The sequence below is a fragment of the Syzygium oleosum genome, unplaced genomic scaffold (assembly GCF_021117445.2).
Source record: "Syzygium oleosum isolate NSW1041296 unplaced genomic scaffold, Sole_v2.1 Sole_v2.01, whole genome shotgun sequence".
NCBI classification, from domain to species: Eukaryota; Viridiplantae; Streptophyta; class Magnoliopsida; order Myrtales; family Myrtaceae; genus Syzygium; species Syzygium oleosum.
Genome location: NW_026607485.1, coordinates 23,870,001 through 23,889,304, shown reverse-complemented (window position 1 = coordinate 23,889,304; position 19,304 = coordinate 23,870,001). Strand labels below are relative to the sequence as shown.

Here is a 19,304-nt window from a genome sequence, read left to right as displayed (position 1 = left end):
GGTGCAACTTTCCCTAGAGATTTTTCATTGAGGTGCCTCGGAAGATCAACTTTCCTCCGGTTACCCTATACCACTCTTTCAGCGACCGAGGACTCAGAATGCATGGCAACCTCATTACCAATTTGTGGTAACGGGTTGTTAATTGTTGCCAACAATATCGTTGACTTTTGTTGATTTCTAGTTCTTGCTATCATAGTCTCTTCGAATTAACAAAAATGATTCCCATCAAACCTGCCAAAATGATGGTTCATCGAAAAGTGTTGACAAAGCACCTTTCGAAATCTCCTGGGGATTGATATGGAAATCAATAAAGGTTGCAAAGGGTCCTTTGTTGATTTTGGATAGGAAAGTAGATGACCAAAAAATTGAAGGTAGAGAGAGTGGAGATAATCGTGGCCAGGCATGTAAATTGCAGAAAAATAAAGATAAAAATAGATTTGTAAAAGAACGTTGAGTTTTGTGATTGATTAGAGTAGGTCTTACAAAGAGTACACTTCAATATTTATAGCCCACAAGCAATAGCTACACATACAGTTACTAAGACCCCATTACCTTGTAGTTATGAAGACTCCACTATGTTAACATCCACATAAGTCCACTACTCGAAAGTTACGTGACCCTATTATCTAACGATTATATCGACTATACTACTTTGATGGTTACTCTTTGACGGTTGCATCTAAAAATGTGGACTCCATTACTTGACTTTGTCAGTCGCATCCGAGAATGTCAACTAAACATGTGGACATTTTTGGGGTCGACATAACCAAACGAAATATATTAACCGAGTTCGAATTCGAGGTACATAAGGACAGCAAGCCGTATGGAATCGATCTCATTTCGACAAAAGAATATGCTCCACATATGTAAAAGCGAAAGAAGTCACCTCAAATATTTTTGTACTTAAACACTTTGTCTGCGATCCTGAGCGCAAGTCACACGACCGTACGCGACGAATAAACCTTCCCAGGTGCCGTCGGATATGCTCCCGCAGTTGGGGAAGCGAGTAGCATATTGCTCCCGCATATACTCTTCCCACTCGATCTAATCCTACCTTTTACAAATGGAAAAAAACAAAAAAAACATTATCTTAGTCCTAAACCTCCTAATCACTTTGGACTTCAAAAGGCAAAATCGCATTATTTTAAGTTTTGAGAAAGAGTGAGGTTACTTCCTCGCTTTATGACTACATCTGGTCTACTTTCACTAAAAGAAAGGCCTAATTAAAAAAAAAAAGCACAAACTTTATTTTGAGTGACAATTCTGACCCAAATTTTTTTTTATCTCATAATAAATTATCAACATTCTCTTAAATCCCAAATCCTACCCAAACAATTTGAAAATTTTACATCACGCTAGCTAGATTTAGGACTCATGTTAGAATTGTCATTCAAAGTAAAGTTGGTGTTTTTTTTTTTTTGAAATTAGCCCCTAAAAGAAATGATTATTTTCAATCATCCAAATTGGCATTTATAGGAGTGAATCCCAGATTTGTTTCACTTTCCCTTTTCTCTAATTTTACTAATTCTATGTAAAATCTAGTTGCCATAATTTTTTTTTCTTTTTTTAAATGCTTCAAGTGGGTATTATTGTGCATATTAAAAGTGCTATGTTCTTTTTATATTTTTAGAATTTACTTTTAGACATATTAGCTTTGTCGGACAGAGAATTTTCCGAGAAACATAATTTTTCTTTTTCCATGTTGTCGAGCAAACTCATGGATTAATTGTCGAATAGGATATAGATAATCTTGAACATGAACAACTTTTTAACCCGGATATGTATAAGCATTTTATCTTCGGTGTGCATATTGCCACCAAAAATTTTTCTTTTCAATAGTCTACCGTATACATATAATGGATTATGGCATGATAAGATGAAATACAAGAGATCCTTTTCAAAGATTTGCCAAAATAAAATCACAATCATATTCCCCAGTGCGATAATTTAAAAGATGAAATTAAATTAAGTCAAGGTTTTGCATAAAATGAGAAACTATTTTAAAAGGACAATTAATTTTTCATTTTTTTTGAATTGACAAAAAATCAATATTTATGTTTATCAAAAAAATATCAAGGTCCCTCGACGTGCATGACTTTCTTGCGTCAATGTTTTTGCGTATAGGTTTAGATACTCTCATGATTTCTTTTATCCCTCTGTGGAAAAGTGTCTCATTGATGGTAAGAAAAATTTATCATTCTTTCGTATAGAAAATGAAGAGACTTCATGTTCTTTTTCTCATACTATCTCAATAATTTACCACAAAAGTGAACTTTTGAAGTGGAAGTGGCGAAGAAGAGGCTAATTTTTTTTATCCTAAACAAAAAGTAAATTTAAATTTGCAAGAAATTCATGATAGGAAAGATAGCTAAATCGAATGAGCCGTGCAAAAATAAACAATCATCGAGCTGCTTGTTAATGTTTATGTTTGTCGATAACATAAAGAAGTTTACAAAGATCTGTTTGTTATTGTTTACATTTGTCGATAACTCGAGCCACTCGACCTTAAAGAGAAACATTCCGATTACATTTTTCCCAACTTTCAACTATGAAAAAGGTTACATATGTACTTCCTCGTCAAAATTCCAAGTATTATTCGAAGTGGAAAACGATACGTACATACTTACTTGTATCTTAAAGAGATTTCGAGTTAAATGGAAATCAAAATACATGCTGCATCACACCATTTGCAAAACGTTAAAAGACACACATTAAAAAAAAAGGACTCAGAACTAGTCAAGAGTCAAATCAACCGATCTTTGAACTTTCTAGCCAAAGGGAGAAAATATTAACTTAAAATATTTTACCAGACGAATATTCCAAAACACATTCTTTTGGCGATTTTGCTTTTTGGCCACTGTTTTGCACTTTGCATGGACACTTCTCCGCTTCTTTATAAGTCCTTCCACTTCGATTCCTCTGTGTACTTCACCCCCCACAGTCATCCTGACAACACTCTGCACAAAACAACACTTCTTCAAGCAAAAGCAAGGAAGAAGAAGAAACATCAGAAAGAAACCATCATCTCTCGACCAAAGCCAAACCCAGAAGCATTTTGCGAAAGCTAATGAAGAGCTTCTCCCGGGCGAAGCGGGTCACCGACCCCCTCGACGAGCGAGCTCGGGCCCGGCTCCTCGTCTGCGCCGACCGCCGCCAGCTCAGCTACGTCAGCAGCGGCAGCGAGCACGACGGGGAGGACTGCACTCCCCGCCTCTCCGAGCTCGTCCAGTGCTTCCTCGAAGAGGGCGACGGCGGCCCGACGGCGCGCGAGCCGGGGACCGAGCCCGACCCGGACAGAGCCGACTCGGTCCCCGACTCGCTCGAGGACGTCCTGGCGCGGACTTTCGCTGCCGAAGCCGAGGACCCTTACCGAGATCTTCTTCTGGGTCACGTTCTTGGGGCGGTGGAGGCGTTCTCCGGCTTGAGCGCGAGCGAGTCTCTGCTCAGGCGGAGTGTGATGTCGTACCTGCTGGAGATCGGCCACAATGCGGCGGTCTGCAAGTCGCGGTGGGAGTCATCGGGAGGCGTCACCGCCGGGAGCTACGAGTTCATCGACGTGCTGAGTCCCTCCCCCGCCACCGCCACCGCCCCCGCCCCCGCCCCCGCCTCCGCCACGTGGCAGCAGCAGAGCCGGTACTTCGTCGACCTGTGCTTCGCCGGCGAGTTCGAGATCGCGCGGCCGACGAGCCGGTACGGCAGGCTGCTGCGGTCGCTGCCGGAGGTCTTCGTCGGAACGGGCGACGAGCTGAAGAGGATCGCCAAGGTGATGTGCTGCGAAGCCAAGAGGTCGCTGAGGAGCCGAGAGCTGTCCGTGCCCCCATGGCGGAAGAGCCGCTACATGACGAACAAGTGGCTCGGCCCGTACCGCCGGACCGTCAATCCCGAACCGGCGAGCGGTCCCGCCGCCGCCGCCGGCGTGAAGTGCCGGTGCGTCGGCTTCGACGAGTACGCCGTCGACGGCCGCCTCTCTGTACCTACGAGATGATGACATCAAAGTAAAAATAATTAATAAACAGGGGGAAAATATATTCCGCAAATTTTCTGCGTTTTAAAAAATAATAACGGGAATTTGCGCGGGAAATTTGCATCGGGTGGCTGGCGGTGCACGACACGTTCGGTGGACACGAGCGGGCTAACGTCGCTCTACCGTTGGATGAAGAGAATCAACGGTGTCTGGGCTTTGAATTACTTTTTGCCTGGTGGATGTGTGGTCCTGGAGAATTGATGAGACGACATGGCCAATCTTGACTTTTGATTGATTTGACTCGTGATTAGAAGAAGCTTTGTACGTCTCAGATAGGATAAGGCTTTAGGCAATTGGATTAGATTAAAGTCGTTCTAGAAAGTTTTGCCTTTAGTAAATTTGTAGGTGAATTTCCAGAGGGTTCGAGATAACGATAAGACTCCATCTATCATTAATAATTAGGGAAATTACGGATATAAAATATTTATAAATTTTGACTTAACGTGCGATGACGTACCTAAAGTTTTAATTTATTCTCGAGATATGTTTACTAAAAATCTTAAAACTTGTCATTAAAGTGCAATTGAGTCTTAAAACTTGTAAAAAGTGCAATCAAGTCCTAAAACTTGTCAAATTGATTCAAATGAATTCTAAAGTTAATACCGTCAAAACTTACTGACGGAAAATGCTGACGTGACTTATTTTAATATTTTTTTCTCGTACATGACGATGACGTGGCTAAAACGACGTCGTTTTGGCTAAAATTTGATTTTTAATACTATTTTTATTTAAATTAAATATTTAAAAAATATTTTTTTTTTTAAAAAAGGAAGAGGACAGGCAGGGAGGGCACTCCCTGCCACCGCCGCTGCCCCACCATCGCTGGGAGGGGCTGGCAAGGATGGGGGTACGGTAGGCAGGGGTCGCGGGGCCCCGGTCAAGGGCCGGCGACCCTCGTCGACGGCAGGCGAGGGCCCCCTCCCTCCTCGCCTGTCCTCCTCCTCCCTTTTTTTTAAAATTTTTTAAAATTTAGCTTGTTTTTAAATTTAATTTAAATAAAATTAAATATTAAAATAATAATTAAGAAAAAGCCACGCCATTGCCATATAAGGTATAAAAAATAATAGAAAAAGTTACGTCAGCATTTTCTATTAGTCAAATTGGATGGTGTTAACTTTAAGACTCAATTGAACCAATTTGACAAGTTTTAATACTCAATTGTACTTTTTACAAATTTTAGAACTGAATTGCACTTTGGCAATAAGTTTTAGGACTTCTAGTAAGCATATCCCATTTATTCTCGATTTATTCAAATGACAAATCATACGTCATTTGATAACTTAGATTAATATATCATGAGTTAAATTCTTAAAATTGATGAGTCAAAATGTTCATCATTTTATCCGTCCACTCTAGGAAAGGAAAAAAAATTATGGTGTTAACAAGTTCATCATTATTTGCAATTATTATATCTTGATTGGAGATAAAAATCTTACTTTGATAATTCACCTGCAATTTTTCAAACTTAACAAATTGGAAGCCTTATCAGCAATTTCCATTAATTTAAATTAACGGAAGGACGACGTTGAACATTTTTATATAATCTAAGAACTAAAATGAACATTTATAGATAGTTTAATGATAACATTGAATAAATTAAACATTCGGGGACGACATTACACACTTGACCAAAGTTCGGTTAATTTTTGTGTCATTATCGCTACAAAAGAAGTGAAGTGACTCCGGGCAAGTCAAGCAATAAGTACTATAGACAGACGTTAGAGCGAATATAGGACATGATTCCCAACGGATACATGTCAAGTTTATCGGAAGGGGAACGACAATCGAGATTTATTTCCCTCGAATAGAGCTATCTAAGCAAATTCACCCTAATTTGACGCCAGCCGTGTCACGTAAAACGGTCGGCATCTACGTCAGCAATTTTTGGTTAAAATTGGTCTGATAGACTCAATTGACAAAACGTGAAAATATTTAAGACTCAATTGGCAAAATTGAAAAATTTATGACTAAATTAGAAAAACTGCAATACATTTAGTACCTGACATGTAATACGTTTAGAATTTTCCCCTACAGTCGACGTAGGTTCCGTTATGTTATTGTGGCTCATTGGCCAGTGGTCCTATACCCATGCCAAACTAGTTTTGGCCTTGAGTGATTCATGATCTCTCTATCCAATGAGAACAATGAAGTGAATGGTTTAACTCTAACATGCTAAGGGTGATTCCTGTGGAAGCAGGAGTGAATAAATGTATCGTGTTTTCCTCGATCATACAGACCTGGGCTACGAATATGAACATCGTCCATAGTGGGTAATATCCATATTTGTAACCCCTCCAATCAGAAGAATGGTCGGGTCCTAACCGGTTCGATTAAAACAAGACCCTAGCTTCACCAGAGTTCCCTGTAATATATCTCCAGTGACTAAAGTTGTTTTTTTTCTTTTAAGAAAATAATAATGACAAACACGAGCATACAGTGAGTGAATTCCCTAAAAAACCTCAAATTTTAGGTCAAATTACAAATCTGCCCCAAACTTTTTTTTGTCTAAAAAAACTCCAAATTGAGTTCAGTCCCAAATTTGCCCAGAATTTTGTTGTGTAAAAAAAATCAGCAAATTTCAATTTATTTTTAAAATTATACCCCCGTAATCCAGTCCCAACTTGACGTGGTACTTCCATGTCGATAATAAATCCACATTAACAAAGTAATGTGGTGATAGATACAAACCGACGTCGCATTTTCACTTCGATAACAAATCAAACCCAATACAAATTGTTGAAATTCTCCAAAATAAAATTGTTCTAGGATATGAAAGTTAGGGACGATAATAAATCCACCTCAATTTTTTTTAATTTAAAAAAAACCCAATTTTTAGGTTCAATCCAAATTTTCCCTAAACTTTTCTGTCTAAAAAAAAGCCCCATTACTTTGTTGATATGAATTTGTTATCGATGTGAAAGTGCCACGTCAAGTTGGGACTGAATCATAGGGATATATTTTTAAAAATAAATTGAATTTTGATTTTTTTTACACAACAAAATTTAGGGTAGATTTGTGACTGGACTTAAAGTTTGGGATTTTTTTTAAACAAATAAAAGTTGAGGCAGATTTGGGACTGGACCTACAGTTTGAGGTTTTTTCTTAGACAAAAAAAATTCGAAACAGATTTGGAACTTGATTTAGGCTCCGTTCGTTTGGCGAAAAATATTCTCCTTTTGGAAAATATTTTCCCGGAAGTCATTTTCCTGGAAAATGTTTTCCCGGAACATAATTTTCCGGTGTTCGGCGATCAATATGAAAAAGTTTTGGAAAATATTTTTTGCCAACGGCGACGACCGGCGTCCGGCGACGACGGCGGCGTCGGCCGGTGACCAACGGAGGCGGCCGGCGACCGGCGATCGGCAGAGGCGGCCGGCGATTGGCGGCGGCGGCAGGGACCGGCGACCGGCGGCGGCGGCGGCGACCGGCGACGGCTGCCGGCGACCTTAGTGAAGAAGAAGAAGAAGAAGCTTCGGAAAATGATTTCCGCTTTTGAAGAAGCGGAAGTCATTTTCCATAGACTTAGGCTATTTTGTGAGGGGGGAAGGAAAATATTTTCTCACGGAAAACGTTTTCCGCCCCCCGAACACCGGAAAATATTTTCCGGAAGAATATTTTTTGCCAAACGAACGGAGCCTTAAAGTTGGTTTTTTTTAGGGAAATAGGCCAGCAGACGATGGAGGATGAAGAATTGGACACTCCACTCTTTACTTCTGGCAGTGGACATGGTTAAAAATGCAAAATTTGGGATACATGATGCGCAAGATGAAGCGGCCATTCATAGGACAGAAACAAGTTGAGATGCTGGCTCTTGACGAGCTCTAGAAAAGGTCCAACTTCTTCAAATGCGGCAAAACGATAGGGGCATCTGTCTATTCTTAAATCTATGACAGAATCTTAGGCATTCATTTTTTATTTTTCTTGCTTATAGACCCTTTCAGTGCTAATGGTTAGATATCTAAAACAAATATATATCAGATAAACACGATCAATATCCAATAACAACTAGTGCAGTGGTTAGCAGCGTCAACTGCCTTAACTCTACGACCTTGTGCCCCTCTGCAATCAGTTGTTTAATATGCTGATGCCCCCCTTACAAGCAGAAGAAACCCATAATGTATTTCTACTTGCAGTCGCCACCGCATTATCTTATCCTTCTCTGCACCGCGATAGAGATGCTAACTTTTCATCATGTTGAAAAGGGCAGAATAGAAGAGAACAAACAGTCAAAATCCCAGCCATGTCGCATCTGAAGCAAACTACCAGTCCAGTTTACGACCCTTCACACCAGATTCACATGTAATGTACCCTTTTGAGTGTCTATGCTACAAACGAGGAACTTGGAACAAACTTATGTAAGGGAATAATTTACAAGAAAGCGAATGCACCTTTGAGTCACAAGAAGTACACAAAAGAATGGCCTATACAGTCAAACCTCCTAATCATACACTCTTTCCCGCACATAATTAAAAAGAAGAAAACTGACCCCAATAATGTCATGAGAGAGTAGATTCTTGGCCCTTGCTTTCCTCAGACACGTTTGACGTTGACAACTCCTCCCTCACACGGTCGACGAGTCGAGAGGCATCCTGGTTGAAGTTAAGGGGACGCCTTCGCAAGCTCTGCCAGAATTTGAAACGATTGTTGGTATTGTATTCACAAGCTTCTTTGGCTTAGCATAACAGAAGCATGAAGAGAGCAGCGCATACCTCCGAAGTCCACAAACAATCACTGGCTTTTCGAGGGATTATATGAATGTGAGTCTGCATACCATATGCAGAAAAGGCAATATGAGTCTGCATTTGATCATACTATGTGCAATGGTAAATTCAAACTACCAAATAAGACTGAATGGGAAGGTACAGCATCCTAGGTATAAATGATACAACTGTTCATCTTCGATGAAGCTATGAAGCGAAGGGGAATGTCTCATATAGATCAGCTTAAAGAACCCAAAATACAATTCTAAGCGAAGGGGAATGTCTCATATAGATCAGCTTAAAGAACCCAAAATACAATTCTCTGAGATTAGCCAAGGAGCAAATTCAACCTATAGAGAAGACAATCAACTTACGTGGAATATGACTTGTCCAGCAGCAGCACCATTATTAACCAACAAGTTGAAAGAATCTGGATTGGAAATCATCGACCGTGAGTATTAGTGCACTAAGAGCTTTAAGTGCTTGTTCAAATAGATGGTTGAGGGTATCGCAACAGGATGATACCACCAGAGAAAGCACAAAAGCATTGGCAAGTTAACCCGAAGCCCCCAAGTTGCCAGCTAACCATCCTATATGTTCCTAACAGACCCTTTCAGCTAGAGAGAATTGTCTTTGCTTCAATACTTTTAACTCAAAATTCAACTTCTGCTGTTTCTGAGAACTTTTTCTTCTTCTATTTCACCTTTCCTCAGCTTTCTATTTACAAAGAGTCGGATCAGGTGGACTGGAGGTTGCGAGGGCTACAGCCAGAGTTTTCAAAGGAATAAACTAAAGCGGATCCAGGTTTTGCCTAGAAATGTCCTAGTTGTTTTGCCAGCGAATCACGATACCCAGTACTTAAGGGCTCTTCATCTTTTTCTCAGGCGTAGATACAAGTATTTCTTTATCAACGGGTACTTAACAAATGCCCAATCCATACGTCATCGATATAAAAGGACCCAATATGGACACAGGACCAAGGTGGAGTTCTCAATTTGGCCCAAATCATTCTAACTGAAGAACTTTTCCAGGTTATTATGTAGGATACAACCTTTTCAAGGATTCTAGAATTGAACCGCAAGCACTTCCATTTTACCTAATGTGTCGATGGTCAAGCCACTTTAGTGCTGGATCTCCCGGATAAAGGTAAATAATTTACTTTTTAACTAACAATGGAAAGCAATACTAAGACAATGAGATACAAATAAACAAGTCGAACCCTGATACATACCACAACCAGCCGCTCTCATAATTGCACTGCCAATGAATGGAACTTTTGAGCACATTGCAGCAACCACCTACATGATGAAATCTTTTGGGTTCATTAAGCCAGTAGTACCAAGAAAACGAACAAAATATGTGCCACAAGAGTATGACCATTGCCAATTACTAAGTAAGACATTTCTGCAAGAAATTTTGGGAAGAACAAACAGCACACAGCAGAAGAAGTAACAACAGAGTCGGTTTACAGAAAGTTCATTGTAATTCAACGTGTACATTGCAAATCAGCTAGGATATATCCAAAGGACAAAAACTTCACAAACAAGATATATAGATGCTAGTTAATAAAATCTAACCATAACAGGTTTCAGTACTTTCTAGTCAAAATCAGAAAAGAATCCAGTAAAATAGACTAGACTTACATTCGGAGGTGTCGCTTCCAAAGAAGAGTAATGAGATTTTGGAATGATCAGAGAGTGCCTAGAAACAAGAAGTGCATGATTACAATTGTTCAACAGGTATGACGACCAAGGAAGTCAGATAAAAATTATTCCAGAAAAGTATAAAAACAAGAACAAAACAGATCCGATGAAACAGCAGACGAATGAAATTATTAAATTAATCATACTTAATCTAGAACGACCATTCAATCTCTAACTCCGTAGGTATTCATGTTAATGCAATGAGAATATCAATGCAACAGGAAGTTATTAGAGCGACCGGTTGTCAAAAATCAATCAACAAAGGGGCAAATCTAAAGCCCACTTAACCCTTGGTAAACAAAGCAATTAATGCCAAAAACGAAGAGAAAAATATTGAGACAAATAATATTGGGTGTTATTGTCAAACCAACCACGATTGGGGTTTAAATGGGAATGGTGGGAATCCTATCTCCAACAGCTCATGTAAAGCTTTCTCATAACCTCACAAAGTTTTTCAGCCCCTGATGTGATCTGCATGTAGAGTCTTTTTAATTATGATATGGGTTACTGCTAGGATGTAAGCTGACAACAAGAAAGTTGTCATTAGTAAGGCAATTGTTACTAAGTTCAAACCAACACTCATCATCTAGGCTGCTATACTCATTAAGTTAAAAACCAGATGGCAGCATCTGCAACTAACAGCAACATAGTTTCGGTGTGCCAACCATATTTCATGTATATTCACATGAATTCATCTCAATCATTCTTAACGAAGCAAGGTGACACAATCTGGAGAGGATAATTAGATGAGACTATATGAAGTCCTGGCCAAACAACGGAGGAGTTAATCACGAGAGTAAAAGTTGCATTTTTGCCTCATCCATTCGTGCTTGTATTTTGACGCACATGTCGATGACAAGTGGATGTACAAGCCAGAACGATAACTTCGCTCGGTTATATAAGTCATGTATGTAATATATCGAGGCTCATTTTACTGCACATTGTTGGCTGTGTAATACCTTACCCATGAGTCAGAGGTTTCGAATCCAATATGCACAGGCACTTTTCATCTTCATAGAGCTGTAAAAAAAAAAGTAGTACAAAACAAATTAGATCCAATGAATGAAGATACCATTCTCCTTGAATGATAGCTACCAATTACTCAAACTATCCAGCAGAAGAAGATAATGATACCCAACGGATCCATTCATCTTCTAGCATTCTCTTAGAAGTCAAACCTACCTAAGGCAAAACTGGATTCTAAACTTCGACAGATGAATGGTCACTATTCCGATGCTTACAGCACGTAAGTCCCTATGTCAACTTTCCATGAAGAACTCCAATTTGCAAGCCAAGATAAGAGCAAATCATAGAAGGAGAATGAAAAGCCGCAAGAACTGCTACTCATGTATGCAACATAACATAAACGCTTCACTATGCCTTCCACCATCCCTTCAGCAAATCACCAAATCAATCCCATCAATGAATCTAACCATTCTAGCAGCCACACATACTCATAACATTTGTCCGCCACATAGCAGCACCGGTAATGCTTAATCACGCGGCAAAATGTGAACACAATACGTCGAACGCGAATCTTCCGCACGCAGTCACCAACCGCAACGGGACATCGAACTCGCACGGTCCAGCAAGCATAGCCTACGAGACGCAAGAACGGCCGACCGAAACGAGCTTCGACGCGGAAGAAAACAGCTATCCATCCTCGAATTAGGGATGATTACCACCACAGGTCAAAAATCCATCAAAATACCTTGAAGGCGGGGGATTCGCCGCGAGTGATCCTGCAGAACACGCAGTCCTTGGTCGAGCCCCGGTCGCCGGGGTCGCGAGGCCGCTGCTGCTTCTTCCCGCGATCGCCGCCGCTCGAGGCGCCGGAAGTGGACAACCTGGCGGCGCCGGAGCCGGAGCCGGAGCCCGAGCCGACGGGGCGTAGATGCGAGCAGAGGACGGCGAGCCTCCGGTTCTCCATTGGCGCTCGAGGCGGGGTTTCACCGAGCGAGGTTCTGCGGCGCCGCCATGGATTCCCGAGGTCGCGTTCCTTGCGGTGGAGAAGGTGATTCCGAAATCGGGGGAAAATTGAGAGAAATTGCAAAGAAACCGAAATGCTTTTTGAAAGCGGAAAGACCGTGATCGATGCTGCTTCGGCTTTATCCGCATGTGGGACCTTCCGTACGCAGCGTGGCAGGTGGGGCGTTTTTTCACACTTCGGATTTCGCTCTATCCGTTCCCGATCACACGAACCGATCCCGACCGACGGGAGCCCGGGGGGCCGCATCGTGTCGCGATCGGTGGAGGGGGTCGGGTCGCGATGTCGCATTTTACCTACCGAAATGAAGGGATTGCCATTCATTCCGCCTCGCGTGTACCCGATGTGCCCCGAGCATACGCGTGAACTTATAAGTTCGTGTCTGAGTAAATGAATCGTCTCTTAATCACGGCTTATAATCTTTAAAGATCATCGTAACTAGTCGTGTTGTTCTTATTTTTTTTGTCTTTTTATGTGTGTGTTTCTGCTCGAGGGTTTCTAGTCCTTCTCGTGCCTGTTGGTTTCGATTAAGATCCGCCCAGATGTGCCCATTCCCAATCCGAGGAACACGGAGAAGACGCACCTATAATGTACGGCAATATGATGAATCGATTTACGATGAAATATATGAGTTTAGGTGAATTATTTCGTCTAGATGTAAATGCTGGACAAAGCTTTCTCTTACCAAATATAACTTTTCTGAACGGACACAAATTAGATCAATCGGTTAGACTCGTGATGACACTCGGATCTTTTGTTAGATCCAAAATACATACGTACATATAAATAGGTACATATGTATACACTAATATTGCCATCTCAATCTAGATGTTTGGTAACATCCACCAAAACTGGGCTTTAGGGGGACTATGGACCTATGGTTTATGTTGGCCATTATTTAAGTCACCGCACTATAGAACCTGTTGAATTCATTATTTAAAAATCACCCCCCAGGATCCCAACTTTCTTTTTCATTTAGGCCCAGACCACCATTTGGACTTTCAACCGTCGAGATTCACGTATGTAAAATTGATTTTTTTTGGGACCTTGGCCACATCGCATCCATAGCAATAGTATAATAGGCCACGACATTGCACGAATGGGTTGGACTAATCCCGCTACAAGCCCAAATCGTTTAAATGCAACGTACCATAATACGTTGCTTCGAAAATTGATCCCGGTTTTGCTCGGTTAAAACTCTATCGCATGAGGAATTTAGGGTAAATCAGTTTCAATCAAAGATTGGATCCAAGACCCTTGATAAAAATTACTTTCAATGTTGGCATAAATATTGGGTCCATTTGTTTAGAGAAAAATACACGTTTTGGAAAACATTTTCATAAAAATGATTGATTATATCGCTTGAAATAATTAGCTAATGAATAATATATTCATTATCGATAATTAATTATGCCTAAACATTTTTGTGGACGATAAAAGTATGTTTCATTCATTCATTTTTGTAAGAGAAATAAGCGATCATTTTTTTGAAAATATTTTTCAAAGCATTCATTTTTCCGCGAAACAAACAAACCTAAGTATGGTCAAAGTAAGTACGTTAACAAGCTCAAACTTTAGACTCTACACGGGTCAAGGGGAAAAAGTCCTTTGCGCGGTGCTTCCCAAACAAAAAGGGAATGAAGAGAGTTAAAAAGAACGTGGAAGACAGATTTGAGGAATTTCTGTATAATTCGATGTGTAGAAAAAATACGTGGGGAGTTTATTTATAGGCTTTATTTAATGACTATGTAAGGTAATAGGATAAACACAATACCAAATATAATCAATCAAGTATATGCACTATCAAAGGATATATATGCATTATCCTAAGAGATATACAGAACCAGAGGAAATACCCGATATATTACTAGAAGATATCTAAATATCTCATTGTGAGCGGTCAAATTAGTCGGATATTATAAGAGTTTTAAATAAACCGACGTCATAAAAAAATTTATTGTGTCGAGTGAATTATAAGTAAAATAACAAGGACCAGGCTCGAAACGCATGAGATTTTACAACTCGAATCCCACTACCAACCTAGTAGATAATTTAACACAATTTCCATATTCTAGGCCAATTTTCACCAATCAAGGGCGTCGCACTCATGCCACAAATCCTGATTCACTACATATAGTAATTTAAACATAAGCACGCCGCAATTCAGCCACAATAAGCACGTCAACTTAGCCACCACAGAAAAATCACTAAAACATCACATTTAGGCCCGTTTTTGATGCAATAATTCCCGATAATAACTCGTAATCATCCCGATCACCAACTTAATCCATTCTAACCTCAATTCCACCTCTAAAATTATCACAAATCCATCCAAACAACTCAGCCAATTCAGTCCACCAATTTCTCCACGAACAACCCCTAAAACTCGCTAAAACGGCCCCGAACTAACCCGAAATTACCCGTTATCCTAGGCGAGGTTTAGGATATCACTTCCCCGGAGTCCTAAGCTAGATTTAGCAACCAAGGGTGGCTGAACAAGGGAGAAACAGCAACATCGGCGTCAATGAACGGCGAGGGGCGCCGTCGGCCTCACGGCGACCACGGACGGACGGCGGCGGACGGACGTGCGGCGTCGGCCAAAGGTGTGGCCGGCTGGCCATTTTCACGTGAGGGAGAGGGGGAGAGGGAATTCGGCCAAGAGGAGAGGGAGAGAGAGGGAGGCGTGAGAAAAATGAGGGGAGAGAGAGAGAGAAAAGAGATTAAAAAGGAGAGAAAAAGGCTAGTCTAAGCCTACCTCCGGAAAATTACCATCTTGCCATTCTCTCTACTTTCCATCCAACGGCCACAATTCAATCTTATCCAAAAATCGACGGCCAAGATCAACCCTCACAAAAAATATCCAAGGGTAAAATTGGAATTTCACAAAAGTGCAGGGGCAAAATCGTCCAAAAATTTATCTCTAAAGTTGGTGTGAAATGACAAAAATGCCCTTCTCGTTTTACGCTTGGTCTTCACCAAATCCCAGGGGCAAAACGGTCATTTTCCACTTCCTGTCAAAATTTCAGTTTTCTGACGAATCCGGACAATTCCGAGGCTGACCAAGTTAATAACGATGTTGTCCAATTACTCTGTCATGACTTTCAAAATTTTCAACACCCAAACTCAGTCTCTATTTAATGGCCAAACTCAAATAAACGCGACTTGAGCTTATCTCAAACTAACGGACGGCCTTCAGGAAAATTCGTACATTCGACCCGTGGTCGATACTAAATCGAGCCACGTTTAAGTCCACTTTAGCCATGGTGACCTCGATTGTTATGTAATTGCAAGGATTAATCACTAGTTCTAAAGAACGCGATCGTTTGGAATAGGTTCGAGATCGTTCGCTAATTTCGTATTCTGGCGAGGCAGAATCACCCGCGATCCAATTATACTACATTCGCAAATCGATCCATGACCATCCTTAAATCGGTCTATATTAGCCCAAACTATCACCTCGACAATCCTTATGGTCGAAAGTCAGTCCATGGTCAGGTTCTATGGTCGCACGAATCTAGATCCCTAATTAGCCTTTCCCCACTAGTTAGTGTCTCAAGAGTGATCAAGTCTGAGCGAGATTTACTACAAGTATGTTATTGAAATTACGCATTTCATAAATACCAAGTGGGTCGAAATTTAGGATGTCACAAGAACCATTGATGATGGGATTAAGATCATCAAAGATAGGTTGTCTAATAAAAGAGTCCTCCTGCTTCTCGATGATGTGCATGAAAAGAATCATATGGGTGCGCTTGTAGGTGGGCATGATTGGTTTGGTAAAGGGAGTAAACTTATTATTACTACCAGAAACAAAGAAGTTCTTGATGTTCTTAAAGTGGACGACCGTTATGAGCTTATGGGTATGGATCGCAATGAATCTCTTCAACTTTTTAGCAAACATGCCTTCAGAAGAGATTCTCCTTTGGACGAGTATATCGACCAATCCAACAAGGTGATAGACATTGCTAAAGGTCTTCCGCTATCTCTTGAGGTCATTGGTTCACTTTTATCTCACACTGAAATGAAAAAGTGGAATGACATATTGGAGAAGTTGGAAAATGTTCCTCACACAGAAGTTCGACATAACCTGAAAATAAGTTATGATGCATAAGAAATTCGACATAAGCATATATTCCTCGATATAACTTGTCTTTTCATTGGATATAATAAAGACATTATGGTTCATTTCTACGAAAAATCTAAATTTTTTTCCGGAAGAAGCTGTGGAAGTTTTGCAGAACATGTCTTTGATAAAGATTGAAAAGGATAATGGAGTGTGGATGCATGACCAACTTAGAGATCTCGGAAGAGAAATAGTTCGTCAAGAAAGTAACACCAAAATAAAGAAGCAAAGTAGGGTGTGGGATCTTAAGGAAAGATTGGATTTGCTAAGTAAAATTAAGGTAAAACACCCCCTCCCCCCCAAATTTTTTTTATAAATTCCCAGTATTTATGGATTTTTCCTTAAAAAAAACCTAGTTTCTTTTTGTGTTGTCTAGCGCCATTACCACATCCTCAACCTATATCTTTTGCTCTTCTAAGATTATAGGAATGATAGTATTGAACTCAATTGCTTAATATAATGCACTTGAATAAATGCGTTTTAAAAATTTTCCTATGGGCAGGGGAAAAAAGAAGTTGAAGCTCTTCGTCTCAAGTTGGACCATCAACGGCAGTATCGTTTTACCTATAAGGGCTTTGAGAGCCTATCAGATCTAAAGTTCCTTGAATTGGACGGTTCAATGGAAAATTTTTGTGCAGAAGAGAAGCTTCTTTGGCACAAATCGCCATCAGATGTTCTTCCAACTAGTGAGAATTTAGATCTCCTTCCACAATTAAGATGGCTTTCCTGGCGTGATATTCCCCCAACATTTAACATTACAAATTTCTCCATGGAGGATGTGGTTATTCTTAATCTATCTTGGAGCAAAATTACAGATGATTGGAATGGGTAGAGCCACATTAAGGTATATTATATGCTGGACAACACATTATTTCATCTTATTAGATTTGAAAGTAATATTTGCATGATTTTTCTTGTATAGGTGATGAAGAACTTGAAAGTTCTGGATATGTCCAATTGCCAAGGCTTGAAAAAATCCCCTAACTTCTCTGCTCATTCAAATTTAGAACGTTTGATCCTATGCGGCTGTCAATCATTAATCGAAATTAATAAGTTGATTTGTCAGTTGATACACTTAGTTTCCTTGGATGCAAGCAACTGTGGGCGTCTTCAGAGGCTGCCAGAAGAGCTGGGTAGAGATCTTGCAAGCCTTGAATACCTATCTTTAGGCGGGTGTGTATCATTAGAGAGGCTTTCGATTCAATCGGAAATTTGGAATCGATGATTGAGTTGAATATATCCAACACGTGGAAGATCAAAGAACTACCCGACTCCATTGGAAATTTGAAAAATTTGAAAGTAGTGAAGATGTGGAATAGTCGGATAAGCAAAATACCTGATGCCCTTTGGACGATTGGGAAGCTCGAAGAAATAGAAGCCTCCAGAAGATAGAGTGGCGATCATTTTGATGGGAACATTGACAATTGCATCTACGGGAATAAATCCCTGAGGATCTTGAGATTGCATGGTGCGAAAATAAACGCACTACCGAGGCTTCCTGAAAGTCTTATCAAATTAATAGTTTATCGGTTGTACATGAACACGTTTCCAGATCTCTCGAACCTTACTAATTTGAAGGAATTGGATATGAGATTTGACTCTCGTGATTTTGGTAGGAAATCTTATGGGCCCGTGGAAGATCCGATACCATGGTGGATGGCGAACTTAAGCAATCTGGAATCTCTGGACCTGTACTTTGATTATGTGACCGCCTCACCAACGGACGTTAGCCTTCCTCCTCAACTCAAGTCACTTCACCTCGAGGGCTCTAACCTGCATCGCCTCCCGAGGCTTCCCTCAAGTTTATCCTCCTTACGTTTGGTCGGTTGCAAGTCACTTTGCTCGATGGAGGATCTATCGAATTTGAAGAACCTATCAACTCTCAAGATTTGGAAAGCTTCAATTTCAGAGTTCCAAGGCCTTGGTTGTTTGGAGAACCTACAAGATTTGGTGCTTAAGAGGCTTGGACAGGTAAAGATACTACCTGATCTAAGCAATTTAAACAAACTAAGCAATCTTGAAGTAGAATTTTGTGATAAACTGGTTGAGATTCAAGGCAAACTACCACAATCTTTGGGATAGTTTAAGATTTATTCCTGTGGATCTTTACGACAGTTGCCTCATTTGTCAAACTCAAAGGGATTGCAATGGTTTGGAATATATCAATGTGATAATCTAGTTGAGATTCAAGGCGAACTACCACAATCTTTGGAAAAATTGAAGATTTCTTCATGTGAATCTTTACAAAAGTTGCCTGATCTGTCAAGCTTGAAGAAACTGCGAACGGTTGCCATAAGTAAATATGGTAATTTAGTTGAAATTCAAGATGAATGCCACAATCTTTGAAAATATTGGAGATTCATCCATGTGGATCTTTACGTCAGTTTCCTGATTAGTCAAACTTGAGGGACCTGAAAGGTTTGACATACGGTAATTTGGTTGAGATTCAAATAATTGGAGATTTATTCCAATGAATTTTTCACAGAAGCTGCAGGATCCGTCAAGCTTGAAGAAATTGCAAAAGGTTGGCATAAGTAAATGTGGTAATCTGCTTGAAATTTAAGGCGAACTAGCACAATCTTTGGAAAATTAGAGATTTTTTTCTTGTGAATCTTTACAAAAGTTGCTTGATCTGTCAAGCTTGAAGGGACTGCGAAATGTTAAAAATAAATCGTTGCCAGAAATTAAATGTGGAGGCAATCTCTTGGCTTGGCTCGATGATGTCGGACAAATGGGTCGAATGGGACGAAGAAGATTATTAATCTGA

At 40.3% G+C, this 19,304-nt stretch overlaps 2 protein-coding genes and 1 pseudogene across 2 annotated transcripts; 2 read left to right on the top strand and 1 right to left on the bottom strand.

Annotated features, from left to right (window-relative positions):
- The first annotated feature begins 2,576 nt into the window (after nt 1-2,576).
- LOC115665659 (uncharacterized) lies at nt 2,577-4,297 on the top strand. Its single transcript, XM_030587511.2, has one exon. The coding sequence runs from the start codon at nt 3,068-3,070 to the stop codon at nt 3,983-3,985; it is 918 nt and encodes a 305-aa protein (XP_030443371.1). The 5' UTR covers nt 2,577-3,067; the 3' UTR covers nt 3,986-4,297.
- Nucleotides 4,298-8,274: 3,977 nt separating this feature from the next.
- Nucleotides 8,275-12,491, bottom strand: LOC115676142 (adenylylsulfatase HINT3). The gene is made up of 7 exons (XM_030599021.2): nt 12,139-12,491; nt 11,392-11,447; nt 10,368-10,425; nt 9,956-10,022; nt 9,099-9,154; nt 8,734-8,787; nt 8,275-8,646 (listed from the first exon to the last, which is right to left on the bottom strand). The coding sequence occupies exons 1-7, from the start codon at nt 12,355-12,357 to the stop codon at nt 8,521-8,523; spliced, it is 636 nt and encodes a 211-aa protein (XP_030454881.1). The 5' UTR covers nt 12,358-12,491; the 3' UTR covers nt 8,275-8,520.
- A 3,676-nt stretch (nt 12,492-16,167) lies between these two features.
- On the top strand, nt 16,168-18,883 carry LOC115676228 (disease resistance protein RPV1-like; annotated as a pseudogene).
- The last annotated feature ends 421 nt before the right edge of the window (nt 18,884-19,304 follow it).

What these genes read in the sequence shown, in the direction of transcription:
- LOC115665659 (XM_030587511.2), top strand. Translation starts at nt 3,068, where the DNA reads ATGAAGAGCTTCTCCCGGGCGAAGCGGGTCACCGACCCCCTCGACGAG.
- LOC115676142 (XM_030599021.2), bottom strand. Translation starts at nt 12,357, where the DNA reads ATGGAGAACCGGAGGCTCGCCGTCCTCTGCTCGCATCTACGCCCCGTC. An exon ending in TATGAGAGCGGCTGGTTGTG is followed by an intron (nt 9,155 to 9,955) that starts GTATGTATCAGG and finishes TTTCCAATCCAG; the next exon opens with ATTCTTTCAACTTGTTGGTT. An exon ending in CTGGACAAGTCATATTCCAC is followed by an intron (nt 8,788 to 9,098) that starts GTAAGTTGATTG and finishes TATGGTATGCAG; the next exon opens with ACTCACATTCATATAATCCC.